The sequence below is a fragment of the Odocoileus virginianus genome, chromosome 22 (assembly GCF_023699985.2).
Source record: "Odocoileus virginianus isolate 20LAN1187 ecotype Illinois chromosome 22, Ovbor_1.2, whole genome shotgun sequence".
In the NCBI taxonomy this organism is placed as follows: domain Eukaryota; kingdom Metazoa; phylum Chordata; class Mammalia; order Artiodactyla; family Cervidae; genus Odocoileus; species Odocoileus virginianus.
The window spans coordinates 27177468-27192585 of NC_069695.1; the positions used below are offsets into that span (position 1 = coordinate 27177468).

At 37.6% G+C, this 15118-nt stretch overlaps 1 protein-coding gene across 7 annotated transcripts in view; it reads right to left on the minus strand.

Annotated features, from left to right (window-relative positions):
• Positions 1-1160: 1160 nt before the first annotated feature.
• SS18 (SS18 subunit of BAF chromatin remodeling complex) overlaps positions 1161-15118 on the minus strand; it is a 69720-nt gene continuing 55762 nt past the window's right edge. For all 7 annotated transcript variants that reach the window (XM_020872321.2, XM_020872320.2, XM_020872316.2 and 4 more), the window contains 2 exons: positions 11994-12127; positions 1161-2921 (listed from right to left, as the gene is read on the minus strand). In XM_020872321.2, the coding sequence (XP_020727980.1) occupies positions 2895-2921; positions 11994-12127 (161 nt within the window). In that variant the 3' untranslated portion in view covers positions 1161-2894. The remainder of the gene's footprint in view (positions 2922-11993; positions 12128-15118) is intronic.

The following is a 15118-nucleotide window of genomic DNA, read 5'->3' on the forward strand; positions in this document are numbered from 1 at the left end:
TAATATAAATCACTTTTTAAAATGAAAGAAAAGGCAGCAATTTGGCCATACGTATTCTGAGATGATTTTTCATTCACTGTTAACAATTAAAATACAAAATTTCCAAAGCAGGAAGAATCCTGGTACTAAGGTGTTACTTTAAAAAGTATTTATCTTTTAGAGATACTTATTGAAAGGATGAAAGGACATAGTGTTTGCTTCAATTTGTGGGTGGGTGTAAAGACAACACAAGACTGGCCACGAATTGCTAAGTGCCTCAGTCAGATTTCTGGTACACGAAGATCCTCATACCATTCTCCACACACACAAAAAATGCCATTAAAAAATTAAAAACAAAACCAAAACCAACTTGCCATCAAAGCTGCACAGACTACTAACATACTCTCAAATGCCAAAACTAGCACAGTTAAATATTTTTAAATGTTGATCAATAACTGCCCTGCTCTTCTTAGTAATGTTTTGCTTCTGGAATTTCATGGGATGGTATGATATTTCTTCATAATAATAAATTTTGCTAAAACGAAATTTCCAGTTTTACAATATATGGTCTGTATGGTGATGTCAAACTTGGTAGAAAGCTACTGGTAAAGTTATTCAGCTTTACTAGGTATCAAAGGAGTAAGGTAATTTTTGTCACCACCAATTAAAAACTTCTACGAAACAGGACTGTTATAAAACAATTAAACCTTGCAAATGCGGTAGTCTCCAGGAAGAAAGTCCTGGAGGAAATTCTGCTTATTAAAATTGCAATTTTAGTTTCCATTAAAAGGAGAATAAGACAACAGAAGATGGGTTGGCAAGACAAATTATTTCTTAATGTCAGTTGAGCTTATTTCAAATGAGATAACATATCTACACCAGGTTGGGTTCAGCACAATTTCGTCTCCTCAACTCATTTATCTAATTCAGTCATCTTGATTATAGCCTCATGGACTTCATTTTCAGAGAAAGAATTCCATAACAAACAGCCCACACAACATTCTGATTACTGAACAGTTAATTCTAATTAACTTGGGCATGACAAGAGAATTTTGATAAAGTCCTAGAATACAAATATAGTCTGCTTATACTAGACTAACTTATATAAAAAACCCACAGCACAGTCTCCAGACAGAACAAGAGAGTCAAAGAGATCTAATTTAAAAAAACAAATGAGAAAATTAAAATCACAAATAATTTATTCTTCTGTTAGAGTTGATACAGTTTTAAATAGCAACAAAGTACACAGTGGTGGAAAATTGGCACAGAACCTAAAAGCATTTCAGTCACAATAAGGCTGTCCATGCTTTATCTGTTAAAACTTGATGTCCATTTTCTACTGACCATGTTGAAAACAGCCTTATTCAGACCTTAAAACACACACACTCTCTCTTTCATACAGAGACACATTAAAATTTCTCCTTTTGGTTACAGTATGTTGAGAACAGTACATTTTGCTTTTTCAAATTTATGGCACCCCTTCTGTTTTGTTTCCAGTTGTAAGTGGGAAAAAACAATCCAATTATAAAGAATATACCTTATTCCCTGGGCACAGGCAACTGTGATGAAAATAGCAACTTACCTTTGGGCTAGATGTTTTCAGATTACGCTTAAAGAATTGTGGTTATAAACTTCTCAATGCATGATTTCCTGCCCAACTGCAAAATCCCTGAACTCAGCTCAAACAATCAGGCACAGGACAGTCTCAAATATGATTAAACAGACCATGCTAAACAGAGTGATCTGAAATGCAACCTCTATGCTTTTAATATAGATCAGAATAAACCTCATCAGCAAGCATTTTCCTAAACATCTCTATGTTCTATTAACCAACATAAAAAAGGGGGAAACGTAAAAGTACTCCTTTATAAATGGCATTATTTCCAGTCAAGAAAAGTTGAAAGGAAGGTTTATAAAGTCTTCTGAACTATTCTTATTATAGAAACCAATTATCCTTCTCATGTTAAAAAATAAAATACATCATTGTTGACTCTTCTTTGATATCATTTATAAAATGTTCTGATATTATTTACTAGTGATTACTCAAACAAGGTAAAATCAAAACTTTCATGTTCAGTTATTGCTGTTTTAGGAGAGGACTTACATGCAAACTGTTAACCAAGATTCTTCAGATCCCACACGAAGTAATTCTTATTGCCTCACATTTTAAAACAGAATTATAAATGATCTTTTATAAAAAAGGTTTTTGTCCACAAAACTGGAAAGCTTTTTTAAAAAATGTCTTTTTACTCAAAACTGTACCACAGTGCCCCTGATTAGCTGAGAGAAAAGGGGTCTGAATGTCCCCTGGAGAACCTAGTAGTGGACGTATGGGAGCTTTGTCTTCCCCCTCACCTTTAGCTTCACAGAACACCATTTTCAGACTAGCACAATCAAGCATCCAACGTGCTCCCGTCCCCATAACAGAGGATTTCTGATCCTGTCCAGCGTGTAGTGTACCGCCTTGCAGATTCACCACATGAAATAAACATAATATACAAAATATTGCTGCTGTAAAAAGTGTACATTTCCCTCTTCCCCTTACAAAAGAATCTATGGAAAAGTATTAAATTCCCTTAACCTTCATAAACATACAATGCTGTTCACACCTTTAAGTCTGTAACAGTCCGTTTGAAACGCAGTTCCGAAATCATTGCAAATTGGGTATGTCATTGTATTTTCTGTCCAATGTTGCCATCTAGAGTAGACATGTGAAATCAAGAGTATTTTTGAGCTACTAAAGCCTTTTTATAACTAAGCCACACAGGCTGCTTACGGATGAAACAGCCGCTTATCCACAAGGTTTTTCCAAAAACTAGATGGAATGGAAGGGTCTCTTCAAAGGAAGGTGTCCACAGTGCTGAGGCGACAATATGGCTGCTAGTAGATCCTGGCTACTGGAATGGAAGTACTTTTCACTGCTGGTAGTTTCCATACTGCCCCTAAAAGATAAATTTTAAAATGTAATTAGATGATCATTTGACCATAATAGTTTGCACAGAAAATCACAAGTAAGTCTTTACACTGTCATATGGCAAAAGCAGCTACTTTCACAGCATACAGATATCGTTCTAGGTATATATAATATCTCTGTAACTTTTTTCTGATATCACAGTCAACTGCAAATGGATTTCAAAATCTTTGAGCCTAGAAACAGCACATAATGAGAATTTAAGTTTCTGGTGAATTTTGATGAACTGAATTGATCAGGAATGAGCGAGAAGTTCTGGCTCTAAACTCTGGCATGGTGTATATCAGTGTATAAATTATGTGCTAGTATACAAAGTTTGTAACTGTTTAGATTATTATAACTACTTATGTATTAACACCAAGTTAGAACAAGTAGCAAGGATGAAGAGATATCTGGGAGATAAGGGGAAAAGCACCTATAGCCTGTCTACAGAATTTGGGCCTCTCCCTGAGGCCAGTGAGGTATCAGCAGACATATTCAGATAGGCAGCTGGTACATAAAATCAAAGAAAGACTGTTGTGCTTTTGTTGCTTTTATTTTATTTTTATTTATTTTTGCTTTTATTGCTTTTAATAAGGTAGGTTTGAAGGGCCTGCAGGCTGACAGCAAGGGAAAGAAAATAAAGTATAGATATAAAAGAGGTAATGAATGAAACAGCAACATTCTACAAGGGAGGTAAACAATGTCCAGTATACAACTGTTAAAGCAAGTTTTTAGAAAAGAGAAGCAAAATATTTTTCTCCAAAAGAGAAGAAAGGTAGAAGAAAAGAGAGACCAGAAAAAATATACTTTAGTAAAATATCTTAAATGTGTTTTAAAAAGATGCTCATAAAAGCACTTATTTTCCAAAAACAGTATTCACTGGAAGCACATAATCAGCTATTTACTCTGGCTAAATATCCCCTTCTAAGTCACATTAATTATTTTATATCAAGAAAGTATTCTAGAGTTGAACTCCTCCTATACCATAAGAAGTAGTACCCTAAAAGTTTACACTTTCATAGAAGCAAATATACTTGAAAATCTGCTGAATACCACTATATCTAAGCAGATAATGCACTATAAATAGAATTAAGGTTTGAAAAATTTTGATGTATTTTACATAATTATATTCAGAAAGATTTAAAGTCAGAGTTCACCTTATAATATGTGTAGGGCTTCCTAGGTGGTCCAGTGGTTAAGAATTCAACTGCCAATGCACACGACACGGGTTTGACCCCTGCTCTGGGAAGATCTCACATACCGAGGGGCTACTAAGCCCATGGGCCACAACTACTGAGCCCACGCTCCGCAATAAGAGAAGCCCCTGCAGTGAGAAGCCCACGCACCACAAAGAGCAGCCCTACTTGCCACAACTAGGGAAAACCCCACAGAGCAATGAAGACAGCACAGTCAAAAAATAAACAGGCCATTAAAAAAGATAAAATTATAAAAAGAAATATTTATAGGTAGGATTTGCTTTAAAATAATAAAATAGGGTGGAAAGTATATAAAACAACATTGGTAAAAATGTTGATAATTGTTGAAGTTGGTTTGTAAAGTACCCAGGGATTCATGAGGTTCTTCTCTGCTGTCTTTGTTTAAAAATTCCTATGTGCTGTGCTTAGTCGTTCAGTTGTGTCCAAATCTTTGCAACTCCTTGTGTCCATGGGGATTCTCCAGGCAAGAACACTGGAGTGGGCTGCCGCGCCCTCCTTCAGGGGATCCTCCCGACCCCGGGATGGAGCCCAGGTCTTCCGCACTGCAGGTGGCGTCTACTGCCTGAGCCTCCAAGGAAGCGCAAAAACTCCTACAGCACGAAGGGCGAAGTAAGACGCGCTTCCTGTATGGGGCCTGCCATTCAGCTGTACAGGTATCTAAGTACCGAGCTTAGATCCCAACGCCTGTTAACTGTTTGAGACGCAGATGCTTCACCGATGAGGTGGGGACTGTAACATGCTCATCTCTGGATCTCAGCTTTCTGTTGAAGGTTACATGAGTTCTACCTCATTTGTTTGCTAGGACACTCAAATAAGAGAGGACATGAGAAAGCGCTTTCAAAAATTACAAAAAAATTAGAAATAAGCAAGTCTCAATGCTGGAAGGAAACACTCTCCTAGTGAATGTGTATAATGAGATAGTAATGATGAAAGCAAGTGGCACATATTACGAATCATGTGAATGCAGAAGAGAGGTAAAAACTGTTGTGCTATATAAACAGAAGCTATAATCTACTATAGTATGAATTAATGATAGGGACTAGGTCTTATCCATTCTTAGGCCCCAAGTATTGATGAGGGCCTGACACACAAGACTTCTTCAATAATATATGCCAAATATGATATTCAAGCAATTACAAACATTTACTGAGTAAATATTATATGTTCATCACTGTAATAAACCTGAAAAATAGGGAAAATAAGATTTACAAATGGAGGAAAAATGGGTAAAAAACACTTAGGTAACTGGAGAATAAAAAAGAATGTACAATAATAAGGAGTAGAAGCTCTTGATTATTTGGTAACACACAACTTGAAGTAATAGATGCAAGTCTAATATCAATAATAGCTAACTGTTAATATATCTCAATAAGATCTTAATTACCAGATGTCAAACACCATAATAAGCGCTTCGTGTTCATCTGTTACTTATGTAGTACGCATTATCTCCATTTTAAAGATGAAGAAACTGAAGCCCTGAAAATTTAAGTAACTTAATCTACACTTAATCACTTCGCTAGGATAAAATCAAATACAAGCAAGCCCCCCCAAATACTGTATATGTGTAACCATTAGCAAATTCTAGGGTTAAAAGTAAGGGTTTTGGAGCCGGAAATCTATTTCTAGTTTTAATCCTCCTGCTTAACAGTTTCTTGTCCTTGAGGCCAGTTACCTACCTTCCCTTTCTTGATTTTCTCATCTGACAAGTGAGGATAATTGTAATTCCTGCTTCAGACAGTTATTCAAGAAGAGCATGAAGATGCTTTGCACACAGCTGGTGTGGCTGGAGGCAGCCTGGTACACTGCCTCCAGTGTACTGGAGTGAACTGGACCCCCAGGAAGGGTCCAGTCACTGGGTCTCTAGTCACTCAGGACTTACCACCCAGCTCGACCACTTCTCACCTCGGTCATCTTCGGTCAACCACGTCTACTCTCTAGGCCTCGGCATAGCATCTCTGCTTCTTCAATTTTTCTTTTCCTTTTTTAAATTACAAAATTCCTCTGAGTAAAGAATGAATGGGAAAGGATGCAAGAAGACAGCACGGGAGAATCCTTCATCCTGTGATGAAGTTAGGACATATTAATGGTCTAAACAAAGACAAGGCACTTTTAGAAGTGGACGGATACAAGAATGTTGAAGGAGACCAGGCTAACAAGATTTTGTCATTTACCAGATGGAGAGAGGGAGATGGAGAAAGACTTAAGCACCAAATGTGGCACATGGAATTCTAACTTGGCAATAGTACCTCTCTCTGATAGACAACACAGAAAGGAGGAATGTGTGGCAGAGATTATAAATGTTTTGGTTATATGAAACTGATATGCTACTTCTAATTGCAGATGACTACTAGGCGCCTGATGTTCAGAAGAGAAAGTCAGACTAGAAATAAAGATTTGACAGTCAACAGCACAGTAAATTGAAACCCTGTGAGTAAATGAGATTTTTCTAGAGAGTGTATGGTGTGAAGAGTCCCTAGACTGAACAATAACTGAGTAATATCAACCATCTTTAAATTTCTTTTTTTCATTCACCTAATCATATAAAGGTCTTAAAATTACTGTCAGAATACTTTTTAGGGGTTTCTTATGATTCTTATGATCACCATTCAGATTTAGAAAGTAAAGGCGTTATATGTTCACTCACCATATTTATTGACTACTCAGTGTGTTCCCTGGAAGAAAAGCTATGACAAACCTAGAGAGCATATTAAAAAGCAGAGATACTACTTTGTCAACAAAGGTCCATACAGTCAAAACTATGGCTTTTCCAGTAGTTATGTATGGATGTGAGAGTTGGACCATAAAGAAAGCTGAGCGCCAACGAACTGATGCGTGTGAATTCTGGTACTGGAGAAGACTCTTGAGAGTCCCTTGGACTGCAAAGAGATCAAACCAGTCAATCCTAAAGGAGATCAGTCCTGAATATTCATTGGAGGGAATGATGCTGAAGCTCTAATACTCTGGCCACCTGATGCGAAGAGCTGACTCACTGGAAAAGACCCCAGTGCTGAGAGAGATTGAAGGCAGGAGGAGAAGGAGCTGATGAGAGGACAAGATGGTTGGATGGCATCAAAAACTCAATGGACATGAGTCTGAGCAAGCTCTGGGAGACAGTGAAGGACAGGGAAGCCTGGCGTGCTGCAGTCCATGGGGTCACAAAGAGTTGGACACACCTGAGCAACTGAACAACAACAATAACAGCAATGTGTTCCACTGGGTGGTGGAGACTCAACAGTGATAAAAACAGACATGGTGCTGTCTTTAAAGAACTGACAGTCTAGCGGAAGAGAGTATGATAATAAACATAACTACATAATGTGTCACATGGAGATAAATGCTATGCTAGAAAATAAAAGCATTCAACATCATATTTAATGAAACTTTCCTGCTAAGATCTAATGAAACTTTTGTGCTAAGATCAGGAACAAAGCAGAGATGTCCCCTCACACCACTCTTTCTCAACACTGTACTAAAATCCTAGCTTATGCAATTAGAAAAAGAAATAAAGATAAACAAATTGGAAAAGGAGAAATAAAACTGTCTTTGTTTGCTGATGACATGACTGACTTGGGAGAAAATCCCACAGAATCAACAATAAAAAAACCTCCTGAAACTAATAAGCAAGGTTGCAGGATACAAGGTTAACACAGTAAAGTCCCCTATATACTAGCAACTGAGACAGTCAATTCCTGGGCAGGTTGATAAGAAGTCCAGGGTCACCGAGGAGGAGAGAGGGGTCTGGAATTCTCAAGGAGGAGGAAAGGACAAACGTCTTTTTTTTCTGTGTTCCTTAGTCTGAGTCATAAAACACTTTTTTCTTTAAGCCTGGAAGTGATGCTTATACAACAAACAACTCAGTTTAAACTCTGTACTGAGGATTATGTAACAACAATGTATCCTGTCCTGAGGACAGCTTCTCCTTCCTGAAAATCTTCTGACTAATCCTGGTATCTTGGGATGTATATTATGGGAAAATCCTTCTGTTGTTAAGTTCTAATCCTATTATCTTAAAATGTAAACTGTGGGAGTGGGTTTGGTAAAATTTTTACAACCTTGAGACATTCTTGTGATTTATTGTAATAACTAATTTAAAAACTATATAACCCCCTTGCTAACACTAGCGAGGGGGCCACTCTCTGTCCCCCTTCCTATGTCTGTGTCAGAAGCTTTCTCTGTCCCTTTTCTTAGTTTAATAAAACTCTGCTACACAAACGCTCTTGAATGATCAAGCCTGGTCTCTGGTCCTAAAGCTAAATCTTCTTCAGAGATCATGAATCTCACACCATTCACGGTAAGTTATCACAATGAACAAGTGGAGTTTGAAATTAAAAATAATACCATCTACATAAGAATTCTCCCCCACAAGTTAAATTCTTAGGTATAAATCTAATAAAATATATATAGAACTGTATAAGGAAAATTTAAATAGTAATAACTAAATAAATGTAGAGATTCTCCATGTTCATGGATAGGAAACTCAATATTGTTGAGATATATGAGTTCTTCCCAACTTGATCTAAAGACTACTCAACACAATTGCAACCAAAATCTTCAAGTTATTTTTGGATACTGACAATATAATTGTAAAATCTATATGGAGAGGCAGAAGACCCAGAATAACCAAGGAATACTGGAGGAGATGAACAATGACTGATAATGTTCAGCTTCAAGACTTACTATCAAGCTGTAACAATTAAGACAATGTGATATTGGTAAAAGAATAGAAAAATATATCGATGGAAGTGAACAGAGAGCCCAGAAATAGATCCACTTAGATACAGTCAACTGATCTTTGGCAAAGGAAAAAAGGTAATACAATAATGCAAGAGTGGTGTCACTCAACAAATGGTGCTAGTTAACTGGACATCCGCATACAAAAAAGTGAATCTAGATACAAATCTTAACAATTAAGGTTTTCTCAATTCAGAAAATTAACTTAAATAAGAAATTGACCTAAATGTAAAATACAAAACTAATAAAGCTCCTAGAAGGTAACATAAGAGAAAACATAGGTGACCTTGAGTTCTGTGGTGACTTTATAGGAACAATATCAAAGGTGTGATCCACGAAAGAAATAACTGATAAACTGGACTTCATTAAAATTAAAACTTTCTACAAAGACAATGTCAAAAAATAAGAAAAGCCAAGAAAACAAAAAAGTACTCGAAAAAGACACATCTGATAAGGACTGTTATCTAACCTATTCAAAGAACTTACAACTTAACAATAATAAACAACTCTATTAAAAAATGGGCCAAAGACCTGAAAGATACCTCACCAAAGAAGATACAAGGATAGCAAACGAGCACATGAAAGGATGTCTATATAATATGTCATTGGAGAAATGCAAAATAAAACGAGATACGCCACACACCTATTAGAATGGCCAAAACTCTGAACACTGATAACATCAAATGCTGATGAGGGTGCAGAGTGACAGGAATTCGCATTCACTGCTGGTGAGAACGCAATATGGTTGAGCCACACCATTATCAAGATAAAGGACAAGCTCCCCTCTATGTCTTACAAGAGTCCTCCGAACCTGGCCCTAATTTATCTCTCCACTCTTGCCTCTTCCTCCCCACACTTCTGCTTCACTGAGCCACATATCTCAACACTAGTCCTTCATGAGTGCACTTCTTTCTGACAAGAATACCATTCTGTTCTCTACAACAAGCTGGCTCCTGCACTTATACTTCCCAAGTAACATATATCTGAGTTAAGAGCTCCCTTTCACAAAAATCTTGCCTTCCCTCATACAAGTACCTTCTCACACTACATCATATCATCTACTTACTTGTCTGTACCCCACCTAGACTTAAGTTCACAAACACAGAGTCCATATCGATCTAATTTTCCTAACATGTTCCCATCTTGGCATATAAATGTTGCTCAAGAACCATTTGCTTAATGAATGATATAAGCTTAGGAGATTCAGAAACATGATGAGTCAGAAAAAAAATGATGAAGCTGAAGAAAATGGCAAGACACCCAGAGAGATGTTCTGTACACAGCTGAAAAAATGGAGCTGGAGCTGGGTTGAGAAGGGTGGGTTAAGGATACGGAAAATGTAAGACAGGAGGAATACAGACCGAAAAACACTAAGCCAAGGATTGATAAAAGAAACTGATGGGGGGTAAAAGAAAGATGAGAAACAAATAAAAAATAGAAAAGGAATCACTGGAAATGTAAGAGGAACGAAACAGTAGTCACACAGAAGCTAAAACACCACTTAAGAATGAAAATAGGAACCTGAGTCAAATGCTAAAATGAGGTTAAGGAAGATGGAGGGAGTTTCTCCATGAGCCATAAGGACCAGGTCTGTTTCACTCATCTAGGACACAATAGAGTGCCCAGCACACACGGGAAATTAATAAAAATTTGTTGAATTACGGAGTAAATGACCACTTTTCAACAGCTATCCTGTGGATTAGAATGAGCCTAAATTATATCTGCTCAGGGATCCTGTCCTTAGATACTCACTAGTCAACACTTATTTTTCAATTAAATAAACCTTCTACCTAATCCTTTGACTTAATCTTAGTATATTCTTTTTAATATTACTTATCTGTCCACATCCTTTTATTTTTCCCACCTAACTAGAAAGTGTCAGTTACAAGAGGGTTGTCGACTTGAGAGAGCGCTGACGAAAGAGCTGCTCATGCCTCATCATCTAACCAGCATTGTATATGACTTGTTCCTCAAACTAGATCATTCCTACTGGTCCTGTAACCCTGACATTAGAAAGTAAGTATTTTAGGCAGCTTAAGTGGTGAACAGATCAGATTCTCCTCACTGTAAAATCATTAAACAAACCTAAAATCAATCAAAAAAAAAAAAACCTGCCAACATAATAAATCATCTTAATAATTTAGAGCATGTATGAGAAGATTCATAAAACAATGACTGTGGCGCAGATTATTAAGCCTGAGCAATTTACTGACGAAAAGAAGGTTTAAGAGAACCCAGACATCATAGGATGAGATGCACTTATACTCATCTAAAGGAAGCAGAAGGAAGGGTAACAGGGGAGAAAGAAAGAGTATTAACATCTGACACAGTGGACAGGGGTACAGGAGGCAGCAGAGACGCTGTGAGCATGAACGGAAAGAGAAAGGCCACCGTGGCTGCTGAGGATGTGGAGTGAACGTGCCGACGTGAAGCGGAGAGCCAGTGAGTGCACTGACTCAGACGGACTCCACGTTTCAACAGGGCAGGTCTTGAGGAGTCTTGAACAATAAGCAGAAGGGAAATAAGAGAAACCAGGGGGTTTAGAATACAGGATAATGTTTGGAAGGGCTAAGGGAAGCATGCCTGCAGGGTAAAGACTAGAGAGAGGCTATAAATGAATGAACATGAATGAATGCTGGTGCCTGGAGAATGCCATGTTTTATATGCGCAAGTAACCATGCTGCTGCTGCTAAGTCGCTTCAGTCGTGTCCGACTCTGTGCAACCCCATAGACGGCAGCCCACCAGGCTCCCCTGTCCCTGGGGTTCTCCAGGCAAGAACACTCGAGCAGGTTGCCATTTCCTTCTCCAGTGCATGAAAGTGAAAAGAGTAAGTGAAGTCACTCGGTCGTGTCTGACTCTTCGCGACCCCATGGACGGCAGCCAACCAGGCTTCTCCATCCATGGGAGTTTCCAGGCGAGAGTACTGGAGTGGGGTGCCATTGACTGTGCTAGCATTCTATGAAAAAGACTCAAGAGAAAATATTTTTTTTTTTTTAGTTAACTCATGTTATAAACAAAAGGAGGGAAAAACGAGTTGCCAGCTGAAAAATATTTAAGCTAATCAAGAGTGAGCAAACAATGGGGCAGCCACACAGCCGGCCAGGTAACTTACCTGGTCGTACCCATAAGGCCTCTGCTGCGGTGGCTGTGGGGGTCCAGGCTGCGCCGGTCTGTAAGCCCCATACTGCTGACCTTGTCCCTGTGCGTAGTTAGGATACTGAGGACCTGGGCCGCCCTGTGAAGGACCTGCAAAACAATTAACACAAATAAAACCCCAGAAGAAAATACAGCAAGTTCCTAGAATTCTAGAAAGGGTTTAGAATTAGATGTTACTATGCTCTCATTTTTAAACTCAAAAGAATAGTTTGCTACCTTGATTCTTCTCAAATGCTTTTTGAAATAAATTCCAAAATTTATAAGTAAAAATACTGTTAGGTTCAAGAAGGAGGGGACACAGGTATACTTATGGCTGATTCATGCTGACATTTGGCAGAAACCAACACAATATTACAGAGCAATTATCCTTCAATGAAAAATAAATTATAAAAAAATACTATAAGTTGTAAAGCACATGAACTCCATGATGTTAAGGAAACTCATCTGTATTTCTATTAGAAAGTTAACTAGTATGAGCAAGGGGTAAAAGAAAAAAGCAAGAAGCAGACTCAAAATACTGAAGAAATTTCTAATTAAAGTTTGGAAATCAGTGATAGTTGCAGCTGTATAACTCAACATTTACACTTGCAATCACTAGAAGAATCACAAAGAATGACTTTACATGTAAATTCCAGATTTAATTCACAATCACCAAAAGAAAGCTTTATGCTCTATCTACACTGACAAACACTGACAAACAGAAAGTAAAGAAGACTTGAAGAGCCACAGATCGCAAGTGAAAAAGCACGATTCAAAAGTTACACTCTGTACCCATCACCTTTAACACTTAACACACATAAGTGAATGATTTCAACGTCCAGAGAGACAAGGGACTAATTTGGCTTGCCAAAAAAATATGTTTATTTCGTAAATTCTACTACTGTCTATTGTCAAGAATGCTTTATAAAGCATAAGCTGAAATGCTTTCGTGCTTAAATGTTTTCAATCACAGCCATTCAAAACCTATCACAGAAAACACTGATTATAGAGAAATGTCAAAGAGAACAAATTTTCAAGCTGAATTCAGTCTACTCTTTTGACTATGTAATTATTATGTACCCAATTATTAAAACTAAATTTTCTATTAGAATGAAGTTTGACAACTAAAACCTACAGATAAGCAAAGTGGGAACATTTCCATGAGGGTACCCAATGTCAGACAGAAAAGCATTTAACCACTTAAACCCAGATTTAACCACTTAAACCCAGTAAATTTCTTTTACTCTCTCTTTCCACTGAAAATATTTCTCTTAACTCAATAAACTTGCCTGACTGATCCATGTAACATTTGTTTTCATACAAACACAATAAAACCAGAATACTCTATTTATTCAATGTACAAAATGTCCAATGGTCATGAAATGGAAATGCCATTTGAGAGTAGTAAGAATATCCGTTCAAAAAGACAAGAAATACATGGAATATTTCTAAAGTCATATTTGGAATTAGGGAACCAGAATTGATCAATGAGGGGAAAATACCTAACTTCCAATACTTGACTGAAATTTCAGTGCTTACTTGCGAAGGTACAAGAGAATTTTAGCCTGATTCTGGTTCTCAGATTTGCTATCACAGGTGGAAAGAGGTGCCCATAATAACAGCAGAGTTTAAATCAATGAATAAAAAGAGTATGACATTGTTGTTTTCAGTCACTAAATTAGGTCTGACTCCTTATGACCCCATGGACTGCAGCCTGCCAGGTTCCTCCATCCCCTACTATCTCCCAGAGTTTGCTCAAATTCATTGAGTCAGTGATGGTATCCAACAATCTAATCTCCTGTTGCCCCCTTCTCCTTTTGCCTTCAATCTTTCCCAGCATCAGAGTCTTGTCTAATGAGTCAGCTCTTAGTATCAGGTGGCCAAAGTACTGGAGCTTCAGCATCAGTCCTTCCAATGAATATTCAGGGTTGATTTTTTAGGATTGACTGGTCTGATCTTGCAGTCCAAGGGACTCTTAAGAGTCATCTCCAGAGTCATCTCCAGCACCACAGTTCGAAAGCATTGATTTTTTGGTGCTCAGCCTTCTTTATGGTCCAACTCTCACATCTGTACACAACTACTGGAAAAACGATATTTTCAACTATACGGACATTTATCGGCAAAGTGATATCTCTGCTTTTTAACACACAGTCTGGGTTTGTCATAGCTTTCCTTCTAAGGAGCAAGTGTATTTTAATTTCACAGCTGCAGTCATCATTCACAGAGATTTTGGAGCCCAAGAAAATAAAATTTGTCACTGCTTCTACTTTTCCCCTTCTATTTGCCATGAAGTGATGGGACCAGATGCCATGATCTTAGTTTTTTTTTAATGTTGAGTTTCAAGTCAACTTTTCATTTTCCCCTTTCACCCTCATCGAGAAGCTTTTTAGTTCTTCTTCACTTTTTGCCATTAGAGTGGTATCATCAGTGTATCTGAGGGTCATTGATATTTCTCCTGTTAATCTTGATTCCAGCTTGTGATTCATCTAGTCCTACATTTTGCATATAAGTTAAATAAGTAGAGTGATAATATACAGCCTTGAAGTACTCCTTTCCCCATTCTGAACAGGTCATTCTATGTCCAGTTCTAACTGTTGCTTCTTGACCCACACACAGGTTTCTCAGGAGACAGCTAAGGTGATCTGGCATTCTCATCTCTTTTAAGAATTTTCCAGTTTGTTACAATCCACAAAAGGCTTCAGCATAGTCAATAAAGCAGAAGTAGATGATTTTCTGGAATTCTCTTGCTTTCTTCATGATCAAACAAATGTTGACAATTTGATCTCTGGTCCCTCTGCCTCTTTGAAAACCATCTTGTGCATCTGGAAGTTCTCAGTTCACAGACTTGAAGCCTAGCTTGAAGGATTTTGCACATATCCTTGCTAGAATGTGAAATGAGCACAATTAGATGATAGTTTGGACATTCTTCTTTCATTCAATGGAATGAAAATTGACCTTTTCTAGTCCTGTGGCTACTGCTAAGTTTTCCAAAGTTGCTGACATATTGAGTGCAGCATTTTAACAACATCATCTTTTAAGATTTTAAATAGCTCAGCTGGAATTTCATCACCTCCACTAGCTTTATTCATAGTAATGCTTTAT